The sequence below is a fragment of the Dama dama genome, chromosome 2 (assembly GCF_033118175.1).
Source record: "Dama dama isolate Ldn47 chromosome 2, ASM3311817v1, whole genome shotgun sequence".
Classification (NCBI taxonomy): Eukaryota; Metazoa; Chordata; class Mammalia; order Artiodactyla; family Cervidae; genus Dama; species Dama dama.
Window position 1 is genome coordinate 8,288,117 of NC_083682.1, and position 25,494 is coordinate 8,313,610.

Here is a 25,494-nt window from a genome sequence, read left to right on the forward strand (position 1 = left end):
AGGCTTATCACGAGACAGTCCTGGTTACAAGTATTTTATGATTACTGACTTATTTGCATAGGACTAGGTTATGAAACATGGAGAAGGAAATGGCAACCCACTCCAGTACTTTTGCCTGGAAAATCCCATGGACGGAGGAGCCTGGTAGGCTGCAGTCCATGGGGTCGCTAAGAGTCGGACACGACTGAGCGACTTCACTTTCACTTTTCACTTTAAAGCATTGGAGAAGGAAATGGCAACGCACTCCAGTGTTCTTGCCTGGAGAATCCCAGGGACGGGGGAGCCTGGTGGGCTGCCATCAATGGGGTCTCACAGAGTCGGACACGGCTGAAGTGACTTAGCAGCAGCAGCAGCAGCAGGTTATGAAACAAGGATTGTGGATTATCTCCAATTCACAGAGGAGGAAAGTGAGACTCAGAGAGGTTAATAACTTGCCCAAAGTCACACAGCTCTCAGACTGTAGCCTGACTGGGCAATGGGAAACTGCTTGGAGTTGTTAGCAGAAGAGAACATCTAGTTGTTTAAGCCTCCCTAGAGGCATCTGGAAATGCAGATAATCCTCTCAGAGGGCTGTTAAGGAGGATTCCACGAGCTGGTGCCCGGCCTAAGCGTTCATTAAACGGTCCCTGGTGTGGTTATTATCTTTAGTGTTAATAACATCAAGTATCTGTCCAGATTCGACCCTCTGCGAATCTTACACCTATTTGCATCCCTCAGGGATTCCAGCCCAGGAATCACTCCAGAGCGCCTTCTCTGGGTTAGCCAAGCGTGGTAATGTGGTAATGGGGAGCCGGCAGCCACGGGCTCCTGCCTTGCTCAACACTCTGAGTCACACCCTTCTTCCAGCCTCCTTGGAGGCTGGGCCGTGTCGCCCCATTGCTCTCGCTGATTGCTCTCACAGTCGTCACCCCAGACATGCCCGGCTGCACCTCAGTCTCTCAGTCTGGCTCTATGACTTGGTTCAGCTGAGTCAGCCAGAGGGAGGCTCAAGGGGGAGGAAGAAATTTCATCAGCGGACAAGATCCTGGGATTTCAAGGCTTAATTAACCATTGAGGGATGCTCATCAGAGGCTGGCTATCCTCATCCTTAGGCTAGATTCTTCCTTTAAAAAATTGTTCAGGGACTTCTCTGCTGGTCCAGTGGTTAAGAATCAGCCTTGCAATGCAGGGGACATGGGTTTGATCCTTTTTTGGGGAACTAGGGTCCCACATGCCCTGGAGCAACTAAGCCCATGCACCACAACTAAAAATTGATGCAGACAAATAATATATTTTTAAATGTTCTTTAAAACAGTATTCAGGTGCATGATCAAAATGTAAAGAAGGATTTCCCTGGTGGTCCAGCGGCTAAGACTCCATGCCCCCAATGCAGGGGACCTGGCATTCAATCCCTGGTCAGGGAACTAGATCCCACATGCCACAACTAAGAGTTCACATGCACCAAATAAAGACCCTTCGTGCTGCAATGAAGACTGAAGATCCTTGCATGTGCATCTAAGACCTGGTGCAGCCATATATATATATATGATATTGCAGGAGGATTCTTTACCATCTGAGCCACCAGGGAAACCCCCTTTATATAGATATAGATACAGATGTGTATATGTATATATGTGTGTATATGTGTATGTGTGTATATATGTGGTATATATGAGTTTGTATGTTTGTATATATGTGAATAGTGTGTATATACGTGTATATGTATATATGTGTGTATATGTGTCTGTGAGTATATGTACGGTATATATGTATATATGTCTGTAGATATGTATATGTGTGTATACATGTATATGTATATACGTGTGTATATGTGGATATGTGTATATATGTGTAATGTGTATATGTATATATGTGTGTATATCTATATATGTGTGGACATATATATATATATATCAAGAATACATTAGTATATGGAGAAAAAAATTAAGTCATTCTCCCCTTCATCACTCCTAACTCCAGTCCCCAAGGCCCCGTTAGCATCTTCTGTGTTCTTTCTGAGATGCAGCTGCCCAAGTCTGTCTATCAGAGGTGGTTGCAACCACACACAGATGTGCACCTCCATGCTTTGAAATATATTTCCCAATCTGCTTCTCTTCTGTTCAGAACTATTAGCCTTGGTCTTTTGAAAGGCTGCATAGTATTCCATGATGTTATCCAATCATCATTTCAACTATCTCTTTATCTCTTTTTTTAAATTAATTTTTATTGGAGTATAGTAGCTTTACAATGTTGTGTTAGCTTCTGCTGTACAGTGAGGTAAATCAACCATACGTATACATAGATCCCCTCTTTTTCGGATTTCCTTCCCATTTAGCTCACCACAGAGCACTGAGTAGAGTTCCCTGAGCCTGTACAGGAGATTCTCATTAGTTATCTATTTTATACATAGTAGTGCATATATGTCAATCCAATCTCCCAATTCCTCCCATCCCCCACACACACTTTCCCCTTGGTCTCTACTTCTGCTTTGCAAATAAGTTCATCTGTATCATTTTTCTAGTCAACTGTCTCTTACTGACAAAGATTTTAAATATTTGCATCTCTTGGGCCATAATGACTGTTCTTCTCAAATATCTTTTTCTGGAGGTTTTTAAGAGGGTTGGTTCTCACTGCTGCCAACATGTGGACCCAAGAGACAGGCAAGAAGCAGAGACAGACGCATGAATGGACAACATCATCTACTGCCTGCAACCTCCTCCCTCAGGACTCAGCTTCCCCAGCTGCACAGAGAAGGACTCCCACTTCCCTCTGGCTTTGAATTCTCTGGGTATCCCTGGTCCGACCCCAAAGGCCAGAGGCAGGAGCGTTCTGGAGCTCTGGGAAGTAGAGGCCAGGGAGGCCAGGGCAGCTGGCAACCAGGTTCAGCCAGAGCCCAGGACTGACCAGGGCTGAGTCAGAGAGGAGCTTTCTCCCTGCCTATGGCAAGCCCAGTGCCCTGCCTGGCACCCCAGCAGCTTGGCTGGGGCCCAGCTCCCTAGCCAGATGGTTAAGGGTCCCAGGCTCAAGAACTAAAATCCTAAAACAGCCTCCAAGGACTTCTGGGCACCTGGCCCTCTGGTGTGGGGTCTGAGGGATGCCCGCCTCCCCACCCAAGTGTCTGGGAAGGGGTGGTTTTCCCACTCCCCATTTAGGGGTGGAAATAGCCAGAGCTGGACAAGAGCAGAAATGCTCAGTGTTGTGGCCCAAATGAGCTGCCCAGGTGGGAGGAGGCAGCGGGAATCCAGAGCCAGAGAGGCGGGGTCCAGGGCCACCTGCCAAGCAGGCCAGATGCCCAGGGACTCGGGGTGTGGCCCCAGCACTGAAGAGGGCCTGGTGCAGCCCGGCCCCCATTACCTGACCCTCAGACAGCTCTCCCTGCTCTCCCCAGGGTGCCCCCCCCCACTCCTGGGGCCCCTGCCTTGCCCCAGGCCTCTCACCAAGCCTGGCTCCCTGACAGCGAACCTCCTGGTGGGCTCTGCCTGTGACCAGGGAGTCGCTGGGAGACACCAACTGGCTCATGACCCTTCTGTTGGACTTTGAGTCAATTTCCAGAGTTTCACATGACCTCCGAGGCCCTGCAGGGCCCCACCACCCCTACCTCCTCAGCCGCACACCTGCTCCAGCTTCCTCAGTCTCTGTCACTCTCAGCACCTTTGCATTTGCTGTTCTCCTAAAGAATCTGCCTTCCGTGCAGGAGACCCTGGTTCGATTCCTGGGTCAGGAAGATCCGCTGGAGAAGAGATAGGCTACCCACTCCAGTATCCTTGGGCTCCTCTTGTGGCTCAGCTGGTAAAGAATCTGCCTGCAATGCAGGAGACCTGGGTTCGATCCCTGGGTTGGGAAGATCCCCTGGAGAAGGGAAAGGCTACCCACTCCAGTATTCTGGACTGGAGAATTCCGTGGACTATATAGTCCCTGGGGTCCCAAAGAATTGGACACGACTGAGGGGCTTTCACTCTCACTTTTCAGCCTGGAACAACCCTGTCCACCCAACACATGCACACCCTCTGCCTCCCCTGTCTAGCTCCTTCTCACCCTACTGGCGTCCCTAAGGGCCTCTTTCTCAGAAAAGATCTTCCCTTTCTAAAGGAGACTCCAGTCTTTCTGCGAGGGCTTCTCTTTGCCGTGGCTTCTCTTGTTGCGGAGCACAGACGCTAGACACACCGGCTTCAGAAGTTGTGGTGCATGGGCTTAGCTGCCTTGTAGCCTGTGGAATCTTCCCAGACGGAGGACTGAACCCGTGTTCCCTGCATTGGCAGGTGATTCTTAACCACTGGACCGCCGGGAAGTCCTCCCCTCGTAGTCTTCCTCCACTGCATCTGTCCTTGTTTGCTCCATCTGCTCCCCACTAGAACAGAAGCTTCCAAGGCCAGGGATGCCGTGGGGTTGTCCAGGGACGTGGTCTGGGCCGAGGAAACCATAAGAGTGACAGCGTATGCTGACAACTTGCCCATACCAGCTCTGGCCTTCATACGTGTTCATCAATGTGAACACATATGATGTGTTCAATGCCCTCTACAGCCATAAAATACAGATGCTATTATTACCATCTCCCTTTTAAGAAGAAACCGAACACAGAGAAGGTAAGTCACTTGCTTCAAGCCACACAACCAGGAAATGTTTTTGAGCAAACTGGACTCCTGTTTCAGAGATATGGAAAGTGAGACTCAGAGGGGTGTGAGGGTCAGTAGGGTGACTGAGGGTAAACCCCAGGCCTCACTCTGGGAGTTGCTGCTTCTACCCGCCCCCCACCATCCCACCATCCCACCACACTGCCATCCCACTGCCTTGTTGCTGCCTGGTAGGAGGGCAAGGCTGGCGCCCAGAGCCCGGTTAGTGAGCGCGGGGAGGCCCAGCGCCAAGCCCCAAGGTTGCCTTGTAATTAAAGACGCACCCATCAAAGACAGCTCCAAGGTACCATTAAATATTCATTAAGCAAGGACAAAATAAATCCAGAGGGTAAAACGGGTTGGCGCACTGTGGGGTGACGAACATAAGAACACGTCCCCACAAGACAAGTAACTGGTTCTTAAAACAGCCTCGGGGTTTCCAGACACCGGTAAAACCACCAGTGCCCTTTGACCCAAGCACTCTCGGCATCTGGGAACATGCCCCCAGGAAGGAGCCCAGGAGGAAAGAAAATCAGGAACGTGTCTGACGTTGCTCCTAACCAAATCCCGGAGACGCGCAGATGTCCACGAAGAGAACCCAGGGGTGCCTGAGGACAGAATCCCCTTCCCTGGGCTGCTCAGTCCAGTACACTTTCACCTGCCTCACCTCTAACCTTTACACAGGCTGTTCCCTCCACCTGGAAAGCCCGTTCCACCTCTGCTCACCTGGCTCTCGCCTAACCATTTCTTTAAAAGAAAAACTCCATTTTTTATTTGATGCATTTATTTTGGGTTGCGCTGGGTCTTCTTTGCTGCGCTCTGGCTTTCTCTAGTTGCAGTGAGCAGGGTCTAGGCTTTGTTAAGGTGCACAGGCTTCTCACTGCGGCGGCTTCTCTTGTGGTGGAATACGGGCTCTAGGAAGGTGGACTTCAGTAGTTGCGGCTCCTGGGCCCTAGAGCTTGGGCTCAGTAGTTGTGGCACACGTGCTTTAGCTGGTGTGAGGCACATGGAATCTTTCACATCGGGGATTGAACCCGTGTCTCCTACATTGGCAGGCGGATTCTTATCCACGGTACCACCAAGGAAGTCCGCCTAATCATTTCTTGGCTGCAACTAGAAGTCCTTCTCTCCCTTCCTCTCCCCCATGGGAAGGGCAGGTAATGGGCAGGTTCCTTCTGTGACACCCCAAACAACCTGACCGGTGCTGCTCCCTCGAAGCTTCACCACACTGGTAGTAAGCGCTCACCTGGAGTGCTTACTGGCGCCCTCTCCAAGACTGTAAGCGCCTGGAGGTGGGAACCAGAGCTGCCCTGGAGCCGCCCAGACCAGGAGGCCTGCGCTGGGAGTCATGTCTGGTCATGGGGCTCACAGGGCTTATGCCCAGCTGTGTCCCAGAGCCCCGCACGGTGCCTGGTGCGGAGGTTACCCTCAACGAACAGTGGCTGGATGCAAGGTACGGATGTGATGCTGAGGGTTCCCCAGGGCAAGCGGAACCCCTGAAAGTCCAGACCTGCTTTCATAAGTACACAGAGACACACATGCACTGCGATGCTCAGCGAGATAAGCATCAGCTTCATCTTGGGTGAAGTCACTGAGATTGAAAACCCATCTCAGTAGCGGTGATGGCTGAACAACTTGGTGAACAGATTGAAAACCACTGACTTGTTCATTTTTAAAGGGTGAATTTTATGATGTGTGAATTATGTGTCAAAAAAACCTTCATCTGTGGACTTCTCTGCTGGTCCAGTGGTTAAGATTCCGTGCTTCCACTGCAGAAGGGCTTGAGTTCAGTCCCTAGGACAGCTTAGTACGTGCCCTTGCCAAGGCTGATGGAAGCAGCCAGAAAGTGACTCTGTCCCTTGGGAGGCCATGAAGCCCCTAAAGTCTTCTCTGCTCAGAGGCAATCCCCCCATGTGGCCCACACTGTTTGTTGTCCACTCCAAATCCTTTCTCCCTTAATAATAGAATCACGGACTTTTTAGTTAGACACAAGACAGTGTGGAATAAAATCAGTGTTTCCCATGTGACTAAGTTCTGGCCAATGAGATTTCAGCATAAATAACATGGCCGCTTCCAGAAAAACTTTTTTTTTTTAATTTATTTATTTTTGGCTATGCAGGGTCTTCATCGTTGTATGGGCTTTTCTCTAGTTGCGGTGCATGGTGCATGGGCTTCTCATTGCAGTGGCTTCTCTTACTTTAGAGCACAGACTTTACAGCATGTGGGCTTCAGTCGTTGTAGCACATGGGTTCAACCATTGTGGCTTAGTTGCTCCATGGCACGTGGGCATTTCCTGAATCAGGGATCGATCAAACGCATGTCTCCTGCATTGGCAGGCAGATTCTTTACCAATGAGCCACCAGAGAAGCCCCAGAAGAATTTCTTAAAAGACAGCTCTGGCAACTACAAACTGGCACTTGACGTGGGTGCTTGCCATCTACCTCTACAAGGATTAAATCCTGTCCTGCTACAGCTGCTGACCTTTAACATCCCCTGAAAGGAGTTTAGGGTGGAGAGCAGAAATGAGACACTCTGTGCTGGGGAAATACTGGCAGGACAGGTCTTCAGACGGTTATATATTTCCGGGAGCTGATTTTATGAGCCCAATTCTCGTATCTCCTCATATCTAGAAAAGCACTAAAATCCTTCATGATGATGACTGTTTATCGTGACTAGCAGGAAAGCTTCATGAGACTAGCAGAAACCTTCTAGAAAAAATATGTGCTTGATTGCATGTACTCTTCTTTCATCAGAATCACATATATACTGTCCTTCCCTCCACCTCTTTGAAGTAGTTTCTCAGAGTTATCTGAGATACTGTCTCCTGGCCACAGTCCTCATTTTGCCCCAAATAAAACTTAACTCACAACTCTCACATTGTGCTTTTTAAGTAGTAGGGGCCTTTTATCTCCTGATCCCCATTTCCTCCGTCCTGCTGGCTGGATTTTGACTGTGATAGCTGGAACTTAAGCAGCCACATTGGATTGTGAGGTAGAAGTCACTTGTTTAACACGGCAGAGCAGCAAGATAGAATGTACACGGGCTGGGAATAATCATGGAGCTGCCCTACTAGCCCTATGTTATCAACCTTCCCACTGCATGTCTGTAAGCCTAGCCTCTATATTAAGTCACTGGTATTTACATCACTCTCAAGAAAATCTAGCTCTAATTCAGAACCACTGTAGTCAAATTTGCTTCGCTGGTGGCTCAGATGGTAAAGAATCTGCCTGCAATTCAGGAGACCTGTGTTCAATCCCTGGGAATTGAATCCCTTGGGAAGACCTCCTGGAGGAAGGCAGGGCAACTCACTCCAGTATTCTTGCCTGGAGAATCCCATGGACAGAGGAAGTTGATGGGTTACAGTCCACAGCGTCACAGAGTTGGACACAACTGAATGACTAAGCACAGCACAGCACATAGTCGAGTTTATAGTGAAACAGTGGGGACCAATTCCAAGAAGCTGAAGAGAAGATAACTTTGTGTCTGCCTCCTTGCACTTCTTTACTTCTTCCCAAAACACATGTTAAGCAGGTTACTTAATCTGTGTTAAATTAAAAAAAAAAAAAAATCCCAAACTCAAATGGGAAGAGTTGGTGCAAATATTAATAATGTAGCAGGGGATTCCCTGGCAGTCCAGTAGTTCAGGCTCATTTGCTTCCACTGCAAGGGGCAGGGGTTCAATCCCTGGTGGGGGAACTAAGATCCTGCACGTCATGCGGTGCATCCTACATAAGCGGAAAAAAATAACGTAGCAGACGATGTGCATGTTTGTGAACACCAAAAAGCTATGCGTTTACACAGATATTACTAAAATTTGTCTAGAAGTTATTCAGACACACATGTACATACACACACAGACACACACATACACGTTTTCCTCTGTCACTACTTGATGCCTGTGCAGCTAAACTCCAACCATGATCAGCAGGGTGTGTTCCCCTGGGGCCAGTAGCCTCCAGGACTCCCAATCATAGTGCCTGCATGGCTGCAGCCCAAGCCTACTCTAGGCTAGAGAGGCTGGGACCCCCTCCAACCCTTTCTTGATATCAGAAGCCAGGTTTGATTCTCTAAGAGATGACTAAGATTCCCCCCAGAGATATCTTCCCAGCTCCTTCAAGTGAGCCTTTGAATGCCAGGCAACCTCAGGAGAATACTGGGGGCCTTGCCCTAACAGCATCACTAGCCCCATTATACTGATGAGGAAACTGAGGCCCAGGGAGCCACAGAAAGTAATCACCAAGGACAGGCCTGGGATTTGGCCTCTCTGCTACTTCCCAGCTCTTTCCCTACCAACATGCAGGTTGAATGGTGCAGAGCAGGGTTTTTTTTTTTCTTTTTACAATCATTTATTGGGCACTTACTGTGTACTGAGCACTGTTCCAAATGTTTACGTAAACTGTCTCATGTGTTCCCCACAATGACCCTATGAGGTCGGTTGGATTATTTCCACTCTAAAGATAAGGGAAGTGGGGTCGGGACTTCCCTGGTGGTCCAGTGGTTAAGAATCCACCTGCCAATGCAGGGCACACAGGTTCGATCCCTGGTCCGGGAAGATTCCACATGCTGCAGGGCAACTAATCCTGTGTGCCACAACTACTTAGCCTGTGCTCTAGAGCCCGGAAACTGCAGCTACTGAAGCCTGCACACCCTAGAGCCTTGTGCTCCGCAACAAGAGGAGCCACCACAATGAGAAACCCGAGAACCGCAACTAGAGAAAAGCCTGCCCAAACATGAGGTCAGGAGTGGAGGAACAGAGGCAGCTGAGTGGCACTGATGGAGATTGGGCTTGCCCTGACAGTGAGGAGCTGCCAGGGCGGCCTGAGGTCTGCTGGGAAGACAAATAGGGTGCGGCCCGCAGGGGGCCCCCTTGACCCACCATCTACACCAGCAGACCCCAGGCTCCGAGAGCCCAGCTGCCAACTCAGACGCTCACTTCTCTCTCGGGCTCCCAGAGCCTCCAGACCACTCACCAGGGTGCACACAGTGACCATGGCGGGAAGTCTACATGCAGCTCGGTGTCCTCGTCTGTATGATGAGAGAATTGAAAGATGGTGTCCGAAAAGAAAGGGCCTTCCTGCCATCCAGTCCAGGACAGCACTGTGACCTAGGGCTCAGCGGCGACAGGTCACTCGGGCTTGGGAGGGGTGGTCAGCCCGCTCTCCTGCCCCAGCCCAGGACTCCTGAGCGGTGACAGGTTGTAGAAGAGAACTGAAGGGACAAAGGTCAGTGGGTGGGCTGGCTCAGGCAGGCTGAGCAGCCGGGACCCCTGCAGGGAGGCTGGCCCCGTCCTGAGGGCCCTCCTCTCCCCAAACCCCCCACCCCTTAGACCTCCAGCCAAGTGGCCCCCTGGACTCACGCTTCCAACACCCACAGGTCCCCTGTCCCAGCCCCCACCTCCTGGACACTCAGTCATCAGTCCTGTTCCATGCTGGCCTCTCCTCTGCCTCCCGCCTGCCCCTCTCCAGCTCTACCTGCACAGAGGAGTCCAGGTATGAATCTGACCTGTCACTGCCCTACAGACATCCTTCACTGGTCTGAAGGGCCCGCAGGGTGAAATGTAAGCAGCTTACAGGGCTTCAAAGGCCCCCCCCTGCCCTCCTAGCATCCGCTCACTCAGGTGCTCCCACCACCTTGGGGATGTTCTGCCCTCTGTAACTATGGCCACATTGTTCCCTCCACCGGGCGCACAGTCCCACTGCCTCAAGGGCTGTGTCCTCCAAGATGCCTTTCCTTGTTCTTTCCCGAGATCTCTCAGCCTGCCTTAGCCAGCTCTGCGCTGCCCTGAGCCTCCCCAGATGGCCTGGAAGGCCAGGGAGAGCCCCTCGGAACCTGGTGCTGGCGGGGCCCCGAGCAGGGCTATAAAGCTCCCTGAGGTCAACTGATTGGCTCAAATCCAAACTCCTCTTACGTGGGTGGATGAGCCAGGTCCACTCGTTTAACCTCTCCAACAGTTCACACTGCCCAGGATCGTGTGAGGATTTTTAGCATACCTCAAGCATCTGCCTCCCTTAGACCGTGAGCTCTTAAACACAGCAGGTGCCTAATAATCAGCCTGCTTCCAAGCACAGGGCTTCCCGAGGACAAGAGGCAGAGGCCCAAGGGCAAGGCCTGCAGACAGAATGCTCCTCAGCCTCAAGCCCTGCTGGCCTCCCTGACTCCCCACCCCTAGCAACAGACAACATACTCACCGCTGGGCCGACCTTACCAGCGTCTCCTCTCTTCCATAGCTCACCTAGGCTCTGCCCGCGGGGACCCTGCACCACCCATCACCTCCCACCCCTGGGGCTGAACCAGCACTGGCTCTGCCAATGGAGCCCTTTTTGCCCATCAGATGGTCCCAAGGCGCCAGGGGCCCTTCTTGGGATGTGGGTGCTCCCAAAAGGGGTTCAGCAAAATTTGAGAGTATGTTTGGGCTGAGGTTTGGCCCAGATGAGGGGGGGATGCCTTGGGCCAACGTGTCCACCCCAAGGTCTGCAGTCAAAATGAGATCGGCCATCATCCAGATGTCAAATACCAAAGGTCACAGGCCCTAGCCAAGCTCAGGTCTGTCCAGGACCTTCCCCGAGGAGCTCCCGCGGCAGGACCACTCCGTCCCTCACTCTTCAGACCACTGGCCCTTTCTCAGCTTGTATGTGGATGCTTCATGACACCTCCCTCAAGAGGCCTTCTCTGACTGCCTCCTAAGTTAAATCAGAGTCCTTTATGAGCCCCCACTTCAGCCTCTGCCCACTATCCTCACAGCTGGACTGTCAGTGAGGCCTGGCCTTGGGCAAAGCAGCAATTCAAAACCAAGGAGACGGACATGAACCAGAAGTGTTTATTGCAGAAATTTGGCCAAGATTTCAGCTAAGTAATCACAGGTGAGGCTAGGCTGTGGCCCTCTGCCCAGGATTGGGCAGGTAAAACAGGAAACGGGCAAAGGAGGATATCTGGGCTCCAGCCTCAGAGCTGTGAGAGGATGTTGGGGGCCAGGCTGCAGGTGAGGCCTGTGCCATCTGGCTCCACATTCAGGGATTTGACGATGCCATCCTCTATCACCATGGAGAACCTGCCAGAAAGAAGGGCCAGGCCACGTGAAACAGCCTGGCCTGGAGGCTGGCAATGGAGACAGGCGGGGTAGCAGGCGAACGCCCCACAGGGGACCCTCCTGCTTTTACCTTTTCAGTCGTTGATTCCCAAAGAGATACACCAGTGATTCATCAAGTAACAGATCTGTCTCCTGAAAGGAGAAGCAGAAAAAAGGTCAGGAACCCCCAAAACAGGCCAGGTCCCCTGGCCACTCCCCACACTGGCCGTGTCCCTCCAAGTCCCTGCTTCCAGGATGGAGGCTGGGAGTGCACTCACCTTCCCAAAGGTCCCAGTGGGGTCTGCCAGGAGCCGAACCTAAGGAGAAAGCAAAAGTCACAAAAAAATCTCCACCTTGGCCCCAGATCCCCTGCAGGATCCATAGCTCACCTTGCCCTCTGCGTTGTGGGTGCGTGCCCACTCTTGAGTCACAAAGACATCATTAACTGTCAGACATGCCACCACCTGGACCCCCTTGGCCTTCAGAGCGCCAGCCTGCTCCACGAACCCTGGCAGGTGGGTCTGGGGAGGAGAACCAGAGAGTTAGCAGGTGGATAACTGCCTCTGCTCCTCAGCCCACCCTTCGTCTCCGAGCCCTCCTCATTTCCCGACGTCAACAGCTTTGATCAGACAATGAGAACTGTGTAAGCCACAGTCCCTTTTTGCTTCCCTAGTGGCTCAACAGTAAAGAATCCGCCTGCCAACGCAGGAAACGTGGGTTCGATCCCTGCATCAGGAAGATCCCCTGGAGAAGAAATGGCAACCCACACCAGTATTCTTGTCTGGGAAATCTCACGGACAGAAAAACCTAGCGCCCTACAGTCCATGGGGTTGCAGAGAGTTGGCACAACTTAGCAACTAAACAACAACAACTAAGAAGCTCGGATCCAAATTCAAGTGTTCCTTGGTCAACACCATGAACGTCCCATGAACAGGACTGTCTCATTCACCCGAGTCCCAAGTCCCTTCCACAGCCCCTGTCACCTAGCAGGATCAAAGAGAGGCATTGCATCACCTTTTCTCCTACATCCCTACACTCACAGTCACAACTTATTTCTTAAAAACCTGATATGCTTCTTTAACTGTCATATCACCTACGTCCCATTGGTACAAGCTGTCCCAGGACTATGCAGGACTGATGAACAATACAAACATGCATACAAGATCCCAACTGCTGAGCCCCAGAAGCACAGGCCTCACCTTGGAACAACCAGGGGTAAAGGCACCAGGGAGGCCAAACAGTACTCCCTTCTTGCCTTTGAACAGCTCTGCCAGGTTCACCTTGTTCCCAGGCTCCTTTTCAAATACCTCTACCGACGGAATGGCATCTCCCACCTAGAAGGAATGACTCCAAGGTTAAGGGCAGGGGCAGGGCAGCAAGGGCGGGGTGGGGGTGCCCACAGAGGGCTGAGTAGCCCTGCCTGGTACCGTGGAGCCAGGGTTGACACCCAGCAGGGAAGTCCACCGCTGTCAGAGCTTCCAAAGTTCCCTTTCCTGCGACCACCTGGTTACCCCACATCCTCCAAGTTTCAAGGTGGCCCTATTCCTCTTAAGGGCCAGTTGGTGACCACAGAAAAAAGGAGAGACGGCCTCTCTGGCTGTCGCAAGAGATTGCGTAAACAAGCTGAATTACAGGAAAGAAGTGGGACAGAGCGGCAGGAGGAGGCCCTGACAACCCGGAGGGAGAGGACGCTGGGCACGGCTGAGTGTGCCACGTTCAAGACGAGAAAATGGGAGGGCAGCAGAAGGTTGGGGAGCAGGGTGCAGGTCCCTACATCCAGCAGGTACAAGTATAGAAGGATTCCCTTCAAGGGGGAGGGATCAGTGTTCCTGGGAGTGTGTGCGGGCTTCACGGGCCAGAAAAAGTAGACAAAGGGAGCAAAGTCAGGGGTGAGGGTAGAGCCTGGAGAAACCCAGCAGTGGGTGGTAGGATGAAGTAGGAGGAGGGGATCTCAGAAGACTGTGAAGCAAGGGGGAGCCCCAAAGAGCTGGGGATGGTTCCAGAAGATATGAGGGCTGAAAAACTCAGCAGAAGGGTGCAGTGGGGGAGACAAAACACGGTTCTAAGAGACATCACCTGTTTCAAAGGATGGGGAGAGTAACACCCAATAACTTGACAAAAGCAGCCGGAGGGCGTGGAGGAGGGCAAGTATAGGAGTTAAAAAGAGTAAAGGAGATGGTTACATAAGGTGGGGAGAGCCATGGTACTCCACTTGAAAATGGTGGAGACTCATCACAGGTGTCCCAGAGTCGGTGTGGCAGGGAGACGAGAGGAAGGCCCGAAAGCCTTGAGAACTATTAGAGGAGACGGGGCACGAGACCCCTAAAACTGGCGACATCGTTGCAGCCACGGGGGTCTTGTTGAAGGAAAAAAGGGGAACGGACGGCGGGAGGAGTCTCTATGGCAGCGGGAAGGCAAGAAAGATGGTGACTTTCCCCCAGACAAGCAGGACGAAGGGGCGTGCGGAAATGAGTGGAGTTGGGGAGGCAAAGAAATCAGGCCTGGCTGGGCCCGCGGTCACCTTGATCGGGGCCATGGCTACAGCAGCGCTTCTGAAACCTCGGACCCCGCCAAACGTCCACTCGAGGATTCTTTCCAGGCACCCTCGGGATCCCGCCGCTGTCGTTGACGCACCCTCAACGATGGTCGCCCGGGACACCACCGAGCCCGGTCTGCAGCCCAGGACGCGTAACCACCCCAGACGCATGCCGAGTCTTAAAGTCAGAACAGCCCCGCCCACGCCTCGAGGCTGAGGTAGAAGGCTGGGTGGAACCGGAGCGCTACGACCCAATACTGCGAAAGGCAGGGCAAAAGATGGAACGGGGGCGTAGGTTACCTGGCCACCCGCGAGGCGCCGCCACCGCGCAGGCGTCGACGGCGCACGAATGGGTGGGGCTTCCGACGAGCTCGGTATTAGGGGCTAGATCACCGGCGCGCGTGCGAGCGGGCGGAGCTTATTTGCATACAAGGCCAGGTTGCCGCTGTTTTGATTGTGTAATTTACGGATTGGGGCAGTATTTCCATTTTTAACCGCAAGCAAGTGGCAGGAAACGGTGGTGTCAGGAGCCTCTGTAGGAGTTAAGCGTACTTATTTTGCATTCCACGAAGATCCTTGCATTGTAGCCGTTTTACGTATGATTTACATTGTACACGATTTGTAGCACTTGAGGTTTAGCTCAGCCAACACCACTAGGCCTGCGCCGTCCGAGATACTTCCAGGAGCAGCGCGCAATACCAACCGACCTCGGCGCCGGCTAGCACCGGAAGTCCAGGAGGTTCGCCGTTTCCGCTCCTCCCAGGTATCCAATAGGATAGAGCGGGACAGCTCAGGAAATGACGTAGCGAGCCCACTCTCCTTCCGGTTCCGGCTGTGCGGGAGCGCGCAGCGTAGACATGAGGCTGCTTACCCACAACCTGCTGAGCTCGCACGTGCGGGGGGTGGGGCCCCGTGGCTTCCCCCTGCGTCTCCAGGTACCGGCCGTCTCGGGGACCTCTCCCAGGGGCTGGGGTAGGGGAACCAGGATCCGGTCCTTGCCTAACTCTCTGCGCCCCGCAGGCCACGGAGGTCCGCATCAACCCTGTGGAGTTCAACCCCGACTTCATAGCGCGTATGATACCCAAAGTGGAGTGGGCGGCGCTTCTGGAGGCTGCGGACACAGTGAGGACCCTCCTCCCCACCTCCCCAGCCCCGTGCACACCGTGGGTGGCGGGCGGGGCGCGGGGGGTTGTGGAGGGGATAGTCATAACTTCAGCCCTTTACACCAGGCCTCAGGGCGAGCGTCTGGGAAACGGAGATGATTTAAGCCTCTTGCCCACAGCTGCATCTCATCGAGGTGCCTAAAGAGCCGATTCAGGGATATGAGCATAACGAGGAATTTCTGAGAAAGATGCACCACGTGCTGCTGGAGGTGAGAATCGGCCCATCGCTTGCTTCCTGGCTATACACCCACACCTGACAACTGCCAGTGCTCAGTTCTGGTCCCTTCTTCCCGCAGGTGGAGGTCTTGGAGGGCACCCTGCAATGCCCAGAGTCGGGACGTCTGTTCCCCATTAGCCGTGGGATCCCCAATATGCTGCTGAGTGATGAGGAAACTGAGACATAAACTGTGCCAGGCGCCGGTTTTTCACTCTGTGTGAATCTTTGTTTACACGTTATCTTGTTTGTTAGTCCTATCCTGTGTATCCCTAACCCTTGACCCAGTGACACACCACACACAGTGTTTTTGAGCTCGATATTATATATTTTTTTTTCTCATTAAAGGTTCAAAACCAAAAGCGGTTTCTCTTTGCAGCAAATATACATTAAAATAGAGTCTCTGTACAGCCAAGGGCTCTGGGCCCTGGCTTGCCCCGTGTCCCTGCGCCTCCCTGGCCAAACCCAAAAATAAATATAGTGTTATTGCTCTGCAGGGCATAGAGGCAGTGCTCTCCCTGCCCCCTGAGGAGACTGGGTGGGAGCTGATGGGGGGCCCTGGCCACCCCAGGGGTCCAGGGGCTGGAGCCTGCTTGGAGTTATTGCTTCAAGGTGGGGGCGGGGGGCAGTAATGCCCAATGCAAATGATGAGAGAGGAGCAAAGGGAGCAGGAGCCTTTGCTCTCCGAATCCCCCTCCATTCTGGAGAGGAAGTCGGATTAAGCAGCAGCAAAAGCATCACCCACTGGGAGACTGTGGCCTCCACTCCCTTCCCTCCCTGAGATCAGGCTTCTGCCCACCCCTCCCCCCAACACACACGTCCCCTGCAGCCCCCTATGGCTTCCGCAAGGCCCCCTACACCCTGGGGGCACGTTATGGCTTGCGAGGGGCAGCACTGTGCCCAGAGCCTGGGTGCACATGTTCCCAGCTTCTAACACCCCCAAGGAGGGGGGAGGGGAGGGTGTAGGGCCTGCTCCCAGGGGCTGATGGTGTTGCCCTGGCCCTGCCAGCAGGCTGTGGCACTGCCCAGACCCCAGCTCTGCCCCCTTGGGGCTGACCCCGTGCTGGGCGGGTCCTGCCAGCACCCCCACCCATGCCCACCCCTTGCCTCAGTCCATCATGGCCTCGAGCATCTCCAAAAACAGCTTGTGCATGGGCACCTTGCCCTCCAGCTTCACCCCGTAAAAATGGGCCAGCACTTTGCCTGCTGTCTGGCGAAGGAGCGGTAGTGTGAGCAGCAGCCTGCCTGCCCGCCTCCGCTCAGCGCCCCCTCCGGGGCCCGCCCGGCCAGCTTCATACTCCAGCAGGGCCTCATGTAGAGCTTCTCGCAGCTGCTCCACTGCTTCAGCATCTTCAATGTGCACAGAGTCTGCAAGGCAAGACGAGAGAACTGTTGACATGGGCCATCTCCAGAAGGGGCAGAGCCACATCGACCTGGGTACTGCCAGGTGGGGACACAAGGAGACACACCAAGATCTGCTGAAGCACTACTCGCTGCTCCTGCCCATGAGCCAGGGCCCACTCCTTCTTCCTCAGCTATGGCCACCTCCGGTCCCCTTCCCCTTCCTTCCCCCTAAGTGGTTCACCTGTCTACAGAACCACGGGCACTAGGGCTCAGAATTCAGCATGCATTTCCTGGACCTGTCCTCGCCTGGCTTCGTGCCTTGCAGCAAGTCACTGTTCGTGCCTAAGCCTGTTTTCCCTGTCTGCAAAGTGGGAGCATGCTACCATCACAGTTAAAAAACCAAAGCACCTTATGGAGAAACCCATCAGTACAAGCCCCAGACTCACCTGAATTGGCGAGGGCCAGGGCCTTCAGCAGAACGTACTCCTCGCGCTCCAGCCGCAGGGCCTGCAGTCGCCGCACCAGCTGCAGCAGGGCAGCCCCCAGTTCCCCCAGGCCAGCGGCTCGTGCCCCCTCTTCATCCAGTACCAGGTCCTCGGCGAAAGCCAGCTCATCCTGCAGCGGCAGGGAGCGCTGGGCCACACCCAACACCAGTACCTCCATCCACACGCTCTGCAGTACTGACATCTGGTCAGACAGTGACAGTGACGAGAAGCCTGGAGGGCAGGGGGAGCAGAGCTGGCTAAGCAACTGCACCAGGGCCGGTCAGGGCCCGGCCTACCCAGGGAAGCCCCACGTGGCCTGGGCCCTCTACCTGGGATGCTCTTGGCCCAGCTGATGGTGACCACGATCTCTCGGTCAAAGAGGTCACAGAGGGTGGCCACAGCTGGGAGGTGTCCGTCGGGGCCCGCTGGGTCAGGCATGGCATACAGCTTCTCAGGTTCAACCACCAGCAGGTGGGACACCAGTGCGTTCACCGGGGCTGCAGTGACAGTTGGAAGAGGCACGCATTCATCCCTCTGCCAGCCCTTCAGGGTCAAACATCTTCCCAGAGTCAGTTCCCCTGTGGCCTTCCTCAACAGCCACTGGCCAGCCTGGCTCGGACACCTCTCTCCGGAAAACGCCGCACTACCTCCTAGGGAAAGCATCTGTCTGTGGACAGGTTCTGAGCATTAGAAAACCTTCCCTGTTCCCAGCTGTACTGCTCGAGGTCTGACACAGAAAAGGGTATTTTCGTAAATACTTCTTGAGGGAAATGTGTGAAGGAACAGATGAAGGGAAGGCGTAGGTCCCAGCACCCAAGATAACTCCTATCCCGTGTGAATGACATTAGACAGACGTTGCCCACCCCGACCCCAGAGCCCCAAGGACCCCACGGCGCTCTCACCTGTCTTCCGAGGGCCTCCAGCTACTGCCAGAGGTCCAGCAGGGAAGGGGCCCGGGAAAGGCAGTGGGTCCACCTCTGGCCGCCGCTTGTACTTCTGTCGCCCACCGCGGACGCGGTCCAGACGTACCCCTTGAATTGCAAGACAGCCGCTGTGTCCACGGGACTGAGGCTGGCCTCTCTAGAGCCCGCCTGCCCAGCCCAGTCGGCCAGGACTTCCCAGGCCTCACAGGCCCGACACCATGCACCCAACCCCCCAGCCTCACCCAGGCCCCCGCCAGCGCTCACCCTCCTTGAGCATGCCCACCCGCAGGCACTTGGTGAAGCGACAGGCCTGGCAGGCCTTGCGTCTCCGCTTGGTGATCTCACACTCGTTGGAGGCCGGACAGCTGTACTCGATGCTCCCTGCCAGGAAAGAGGCAGGGCTCCAGTGGCGGCCTCCCGGGGCCCAGAGGGGGCCTAGCCAGTGGGGAGGGCCCTGCAACTCCAGGCAAGCACAGGTCTGGGGAGAGCGGGATGCTATGAATGGGGCAGGGAAGCCTGGGCACTGAGGGGAAAGGCGGCTGGGCTGGGAATCCCAGCCTGGGCAAGGGAGGGGCTGGGACCAGGGGAGTCAGGCGGCATCCGGCCCCAGCTTCTGGTCAAGTCACACCTCTGGGCTGTGCTGCCCTCATCTGTTCTCATCAAGGGCCACAGTGGCCTCCACACTGCTACATCCGGCAGTCAGTTCTCGTCCTTATATTACTAACATCTAACACTGCTGATCCCTCCTAGAAACAAACACTTTTCTTCTTTTGCTTCTAGGACACCTCGCTCTGGGTTTTCCTCCTACGTCACTGCTATTTTGTGACTTCTATGCATCTGCCCACACTCCTTCCATTGAAGACACCCTGGGCGGCCCTCCAACCTGTCTCCTCTGACTCATTCCCATGGTGATCTCACCCAGGCTTTCAAATCTGTACCTCTAGCCTAGACCTGTCTGAACTCTAGACACATCCCACTGCCTCCTCGGCATCCTGCACGTCTAGAAGGCACTACAAACTTATCTTGTCCTAGATGGAGCCCCCGACCTACCCCTCCAAAACCTGCAATCTCATTTGTCCAGCTGCTCAAGCAGAAATCTGAGATATTTATAATTCCTCTCCCACCCCAAATCCAAGCCACTGACAGGTCCTGGTGGGCTTTACCTCCTAATATGTTCAGAAGCCACCGCTTCCTCCCCTGGTAACCGTTTCTACCCTTGACCAGAGTCAGTCACCTCCCTTTCTGCTGTCTTTGCCTCCTTCAGTTACTATCAACACAGAGGCATCCTCTTAAACCTAACAGGGAATTCCCTGGTGGTCCAGTGGTTAGGACTCCACACTTTCACTGCTGAGGGACTGGGCTCCATCCCTGGTCAGGGAACTAAAGCCAAAAAAACCCCCTAAGACAGATCATGTCCCTTCCCTATTTAAAACCCTCCGGATGCGGAGGAGGGAGGCTCAAGGAGGAGGAGATATATGTATGGTTATGGCAGATTCACATTATTGTACAGCAGAAACCAACACAGCACTGTAAAGCAATTATCTTCCAATTAAAAATACATTTTAAAAACCCTCCAGGTGAACCCCATGGCCTGAGACCTGCATCCTAGGTCCTTGCCACCTTTCTGACCTCATCCCCTTTGCCCTCTGCCCGGCTCTGTTGGCCAACTCGGTGTTCCTCAAACAGGCCCTGCCTCAGCATGGCTCCCTTACCTCCTTCAGATCTCTGCTTCCTGAGGAGGCCTTCCCAGCCACTGGGTAGGAATGGAACAGCCCCTCCACAGACACCTCTGGTCACTTGCCCCTGCTGTATATTTCCTGCCCTTGCTTTAGGGTTTCTCTTGAGCTCTTGCCACTGCTGCTGCTAAGTCGTCAATCATGTCCGACTCTGCGCGACCCCATGGACAGCAGCCCACCAGCCTCCCCGTCCCTGGGATTCTCCAGGCAAGAACACTGGAGTGGGTTGCCATTTCCTTCTCCAGTGCATGAAAGTAAAAAGTGAAAGTGAAGTCGCTCAGTCGTGTCCGACTCTTCTTACACCGTGGACTGTAGCCTACCAGGCCCCTCCGTCCATGGGATTTCCCAGGCAAGAGTACTGGAGTGGGGTGCTATTGCCTTCTCCCCATGAGCTCTTAGCACCGTTTAATATGCAACATCTGTACATATTTATTTTCTCTGTTATGTCTACCTATTTTAGTGGCAGTTCCACGAGGGCCAGGACTGTGCCCGGTGCTAGGAACAGGGTCTGGCTGAATGCATGGTGGCTCTCCCAGCTCCCGGGGCGACCACAGGACTAAATGGCTCAACCGGCCAACATACACAAAGTGAATTTTTCCTCACAATCTGCTCTCGCCTCCACCCTACCCGGGCTTCTTCAGCTTAAGACACCTCCTCAGGGAGGCCCTCCAGCATCTCAGACCCAGCCAGGTTCCCTAGCACACCCTGCTCCTGACCCTCCAGCACTTACACAGCTGTTAATAACAACTGTGTTCAGTTCACTGTTTTCTCTCCTCTTCTGCAGGGATGTAAACTGAGGACAGAAGTGATCCTTAGTCCCAGCTGTGTCCCCACACCTGGAACAGTGGCCAGGGCAGCAGAGCACAAGTTCATGTAGAGTGAGGATCCTGGATGCTGCCACTTACCAAGTGGGTGACCTTGGGCAAGCCCGACACCTATGCCCTCGACCCTCAGTTTCCCCACCTGTAAAACTGGGATGATTAAAAACTACTTCCTACAAAAGTGGGTTGTAAGAACAAAATGGGATAATCGAGGTAAGACATTTAGCAGGCTCCAGCACCTAAATACTCAACAATGATCACTATGTATGACTAGTGCTCGACAAACACTTGTCAACAGAGAACCAAGTGTTCCAGGGTGGGTAGGAGACATTTGAACCCAGACCTGTTGCCTCAAGTCTGCAGGGCCAGAAGGGAGCACAGAGCTTTTAGACCAGCGGGTCTCAGCCAAGTCAAAACTTGCTAGAATGTCACAACTGGCCATGAGGCATCTGCCCAGTTATTTGTAATAAGCAGAGGCCTTCACGAGCTTAGCTCTGGACCTCAATCAACCCAAGTTCAAATCTTATTGCTGCCATTTGCTACCCATGGGACCTGAACCAAGTTTCAAAAACCTCTCTGGGCCTCAGTTATAGTAGTGCTGGTACCTTAGAGACTGCTGTGGGGGGTACCAGAGCTTAAGTGTAATAGGGCATGGTGCCTGACACTCAAGAAACACTGACAAAGCCTATGTATTATAGCCCCAAAGTAACCAATGGTTTATATAAAAATATAAGTAACAGGTACATCCCAAATAATGCTTCTTACATCGCCATCTTGCTCACTCATATTTTGATATGCTTTCCTGAGTGGAAAAATTCACTGAGTACTATTGGAAGGGATGCCTAATAATCTTTTTTTTTTTTTTTCCCTGACCACACCATGTGGCTTCTGGGATCTTAGTTCCCTGACCAGGGTTTGAACCCGGGCTCTTGGCAGTGAGAAGGAGGAGTCCTAACCACTGGACTGCCAGGGAATTCCCTGGCCTAACAGTCTTTTTAAAGGTAGATGCTGAAATATGATGTAGCCCCCTCTCAGTTAACCATAAAAACCTGCCTTGTGCTGGGGCTGCTTCAGGAAATCAACACAACAGAGGGCGTGTTCTCTGCTGGGGAGAGGATAGCAGCGGCCAGAAGACTCAAGCTTAGAAGCAGGCAGGGGCTGCTGTGGAAGGTGCTGGGCCTGGCATACCAGAAACCTAGGAGGCATCCTGAGTCCCGCTCTCACATCCCACATCCGATCCATCAAAACGTCCTGGCGGCTTTATTTAACTCTTAAGGGAAAGGGCATTCCTGGGACATAGGAGGACCTGGGAGCTCCAGGCTGCCAACCCCAAGTGGTACCACGGCACCCAGCAGTGCACCAGTTAGGCAGCCTCAGGCCCAGAGGGCAAAGGGCACAGGAATGGGGTGGGGGCTCACCCTGGATGGTCCTCTTGAAGAAGGCTTTGCAGGCCTCACAGGATGCCACACCATAGTGGTAGCCGGAGGCCACGTCCCCACAGACCAGGCAGAGGCGTTTGGGCAGGGAACTGAGCACCAGCTTCCCACCACCCTGCTCGCCAGGCCCAGCCCCCTCCCCATCCTCCTCTTCCTTGTGGCCTGGGAGGCAGCGGGTGGGAGCTGGGCCAGGAGCCAGAGCCACGGGGGGATCGGTCTCAGTCTCCGAGGAACCCTTTGGGCTGTCAGGGCTGGCTGGCTCTGCCTTGATGTAGAGAGGCTCAATGCCCACCACCTGGCTGGACATGGCGCTGGTCACCTGCGGGAAGAGACCTGTCAGGTCACAGGGAGGAGCTGCGATGGGGGATGGAGACACCCTGTCACCCTGGTTGCCCAACCCCAGGCCTAGGCAGGCTTCCAGGCTTAGCCGGAGGGTGGAGGGGGGACAGAGTCCAAGGAAGGCTGCCCATGAAGAGGGCCCCCCCCAGCTGTTGCCATAGGAACAGTCTCCAGAGCCTCCAGGGCCAGTAACTGACAGCAGGTCTCCCACTTGGGAACTTACCGGAGGTTTGGAAACCCCCTACCCCACCCAGGCCAAGCAGTAGGGTAACCTTACCCCCAAACTTCAACCCTATCTGGAATCCTCAGCCAAGGGTGGGATACCTCTCAGTTTTCTCCAGATGCTGGTGATCTCAGCAATCTCCCCCACACCTGGGGATCCTCCACTCAAGAGCCAAAACAGAGACATACAAACCCAAGGGCAGTCCATGTGCTCACACAGGTGTGCTTATATCATCACCCTCCCACTCACTTGGGTCCTCAGGTGTCCTGACCTGCACACACACACGCACGTGCTCACACACGGTCACTCTACTGGGCAGGTTCACACTCACATGGCCTTCTCAAACCCCAGCTCTCACTCATGCTCTCATTTGCCTTCACACACTCCTAAAGTGCATACTTCATAACAGTCACACTCAAGGCTCATAATCACACTCTCGCTCACAAACACAGTTACACTCTCACCATGACCGCCCCCCCCCACACACACACAGGTTTAGACACTTATGGAAACACATTCGGAGCCTCTCACACTTGACACATCTTCCCCTCCAGCCCCAGGCACACCCGCTGGCGCGGCTCCACCTCCTTGCACACTCTTCCGCACATTCACTCTTACACTCCTGCTGCCGCAGAATCCTCCACCACGGGGCGCCCCGCCCCCCCCCAACCTGCGCACACCTACGGGAAGTTGCCTAAAGTTACTGCGCCTCCCCTCCCCCTCCGCCCGCGGGGGCCCTCTATCAGGTTATCAGGAAGTAATGGGGGAGCGCCAAGGAGGAGGAAGCTGTCCCCAGCCAGTGCGATGACCTTTGACCCAGAGAGAAGGGTGGCCCGAGGCCCCTTCGAGCGCCCCCACGTGGTCTTCAAAGCCCCTTCCCCGACCGGGAACCCTTCCCATCTTCCACCCTGGCCCGCCCCCGGGACTTCGGCGTGCTCCAGGTGCCGGATTGAACCCTGCCTTGGGGTTGGATCCGAAGCCCAAGCCCGACCCTGGCCAGAACCTGCAACCCGAATCAGAACGGGCCCCGGGTCTCGGGCCGGCGCCTTAAGCCCTGGACGCCAGATCCCGCCCGCACCCTGACCCCGTCAGGCTTTCGACCGGGTGCCGACCGAGACCTGGGCCGGACCCAGAATTGGACCCCGCCTGGAGCCCGCCCCCCGCCCGCCTCCCAGCCGCGCTCGCACATGGCCCCCGCGCCCCGCCCGCCCGCCCACCCCCCAGCGGCGCTCCCCTCCGCCCCCGGACCTGGGGCTCCGGCAGGGCGGGCGGGCAGGCATGGGGGCCGAGCGGCCCAGAGCGCCGGGTGAGCCGGGGGCCGCGCGCGGCCCCTCCTCCGCCGCCTCCTCGGGCCGCGCCGCCCCGCCGCGCCGCGTCCCCTCACTCGGCGGCGCCGCCGGCGGCTTGTAGGACACAAAAGGACATCGCGGCCGCTTCCTACTCCGCTTCCTCCAGCTGACAGCGGGGGCGGGGCTGGCCGTGCGCATGCAAAGCAGGGGGCGTGGCCCAGCGCCCTATGCTAATCAGGCGAGTGGGGCGGGCAGCGCCTGCGCGCCGGGACGTGCCGGGGCGGGGCCAGCGAAGCCGGCTGCGGCGGCGCACTTGCTTGCGTAGGAGGGGGCTGAGGGGGCGTGTCCAGAGGAGACGCTGAGTGGCTCCGGGGGAGGGTGGGGCTAGGAGCCTTCTTACGTAAAGGGAAAGGCGGGGCGCGCTGTTCGCGAGAGAAATGGGAACGGTCGTTGAGTGGCCGCCGCTGAGGGGCCGGGAGACTTCATACATATGCAAATAGGAGGGCGGGACGAGCGCCGAGGATTGTGTATCTGCGTATGCATAAGAGGCGGGGTCTAGCGCGCCTAAGTTAGAAGGGAGGTGCTGCCTCTTTCCTTTTTACCCCCTTCCAAGATAACACCAACGGGGCATTGGCACCGCACACCCAGTATCCCCGCAAAGCTGCTGAACCCGGAGTGGGAGAAGCAGACCTAAGACATGAAAGAAGTCCTGGATTTCGAGTCCTGGGAAGGCGGAGCCCATAGTGCCCGAACGGAGAACGCTCAAGGTCACTGCGGTGACCGAGTGAAGGTCACAGGGAAAGGCGGGGCCACGTGCGTCCGCCTCTAGCGGGCAGCCACGCATTGACTCACGGACCGTGTACAGATTCTTTTATTTCTCTAAGGGCTCAAATTCCACGTGGACAGGGTCGAGCTTGGATCTGGGGACTGGACAGGGACCAGGGCTGGAGTCGGGCAGTCTCTGGAGCCCGAGGCGGTGCTCTCATATCGCCAAGACTTGCAGCCTCCTGTTCCGGCGCCTTTTGAGCCCCTCGATGTATCGCTGCAGCTGTTTGGTCAGGGAGTGGTCCCGGCCGATCTCTGATTGGTAACCTGGAGGGCAGAGCTGTATTCAGGGCAGTGAGCAGGGGCATGGCCTCCCCATCAGCCAGTCTATGTTGGTTCGGGGAAACTGGATCTTCAGGGTACTGGAACCTGCTGGTTTTGTTTCAAATGGTCAAGTCAGAGACCTGTGCTCCAAACAAATGGGAGATTCAGAGTGGGATGGAGTGCTGAGGTGGAGGATGGATGAGGAAGGCAAATTTAGAGAAGATGTTGCCGGCCTGAATTA

The 25,494-nt window shown here is 54.7% G+C and overlaps 3 protein-coding genes across 6 annotated transcripts; 1 reads left to right on the forward strand and 2 right to left on the reverse strand.

The window, feature by feature from the left end:
• Positions 1–11,392: 11,392 nt before the first annotated feature.
• PRDX5 (peroxiredoxin 5) lies at positions 11,393–14,552 on the reverse strand. 2 transcript variants are annotated; one of them, XM_061164642.1, is made up of 6 exons: positions 14,177–14,539; positions 12,855–12,989; positions 12,045–12,176; positions 11,934–11,972; positions 11,747–11,808; positions 11,393–11,637 (listed from the first exon to the last, which is right to left on the reverse strand). In XM_061164642.1, exons 1-6 carry the CDS (start codon positions 14,360–14,362, stop codon positions 11,532–11,534), a joined length of 660 nt encoding a protein of 219 aa, XP_061020625.1. In that variant the 5' UTR covers positions 14,363–14,539; the 3' UTR covers positions 11,393–11,531. The 2 variants fall into 2 exon arrangements, with proteins under 2 accessions (XP_061020625.1, XP_061020636.1); XM_061164653.1 differs by lacking the exon at positions 12,855–12,989 and having other exon boundaries at positions 14,177–14,552.
• Positions 13,019–15,930, forward strand: TRMT112 (tRNA methyltransferase activator subunit 11-2). 2 transcript variants are annotated; one of them, XM_061164665.1, is made up of 5 exons: positions 13,019–13,438; positions 14,817–14,954; positions 15,212–15,313; positions 15,474–15,563; positions 15,651–15,930. In XM_061164665.1, the coding sequence occupies exons 1-5, from the start codon at positions 13,385–13,387 to the stop codon at positions 15,756–15,758; spliced, it is 492 nt and encodes a 163-aa protein (XP_061020648.1). In that variant the 5' UTR covers positions 13,019–13,384; the 3' UTR covers positions 15,759–15,930. The 2 variants fall into 2 exon arrangements, with proteins under 2 accessions (XP_061020648.1, XP_061020657.1); XM_061164674.1 differs by lacking the exons at positions 13,019–13,438; positions 14,817–14,954 and adding an exon at positions 14,972–15,126.
• ESRRA (estrogen related receptor alpha) lies at positions 15,874–24,254 on the reverse strand. Of its 2 annotated transcripts, none has more exons than XM_061164630.1 (7): positions 24,124–24,254; positions 22,296–22,632; positions 18,585–18,701; positions 18,300–18,428; positions 17,727–17,894; positions 17,359–17,628; positions 15,874–16,936 (listed from the first exon to the last, which is right to left on the reverse strand). In XM_061164630.1, the coding sequence occupies exons 2-7, from the start codon at positions 22,618–22,620 to the stop codon at positions 16,677–16,679; spliced, it is 1,269 nt and encodes a 422-aa protein (XP_061020613.1). In that variant the 5' UTR covers positions 22,621–22,632; positions 24,124–24,254; the 3' UTR covers positions 15,874–16,676. The 2 variants fall into 2 exon arrangements, with proteins under 2 accessions (XP_061020613.1, XP_061020602.1); XM_061164619.1 differs by lacking the exon at positions 24,124–24,254 and adding an exon at positions 22,977–23,530.
• Between the last annotated feature and the right edge of the window lie 1,240 nt (positions 24,255–25,494).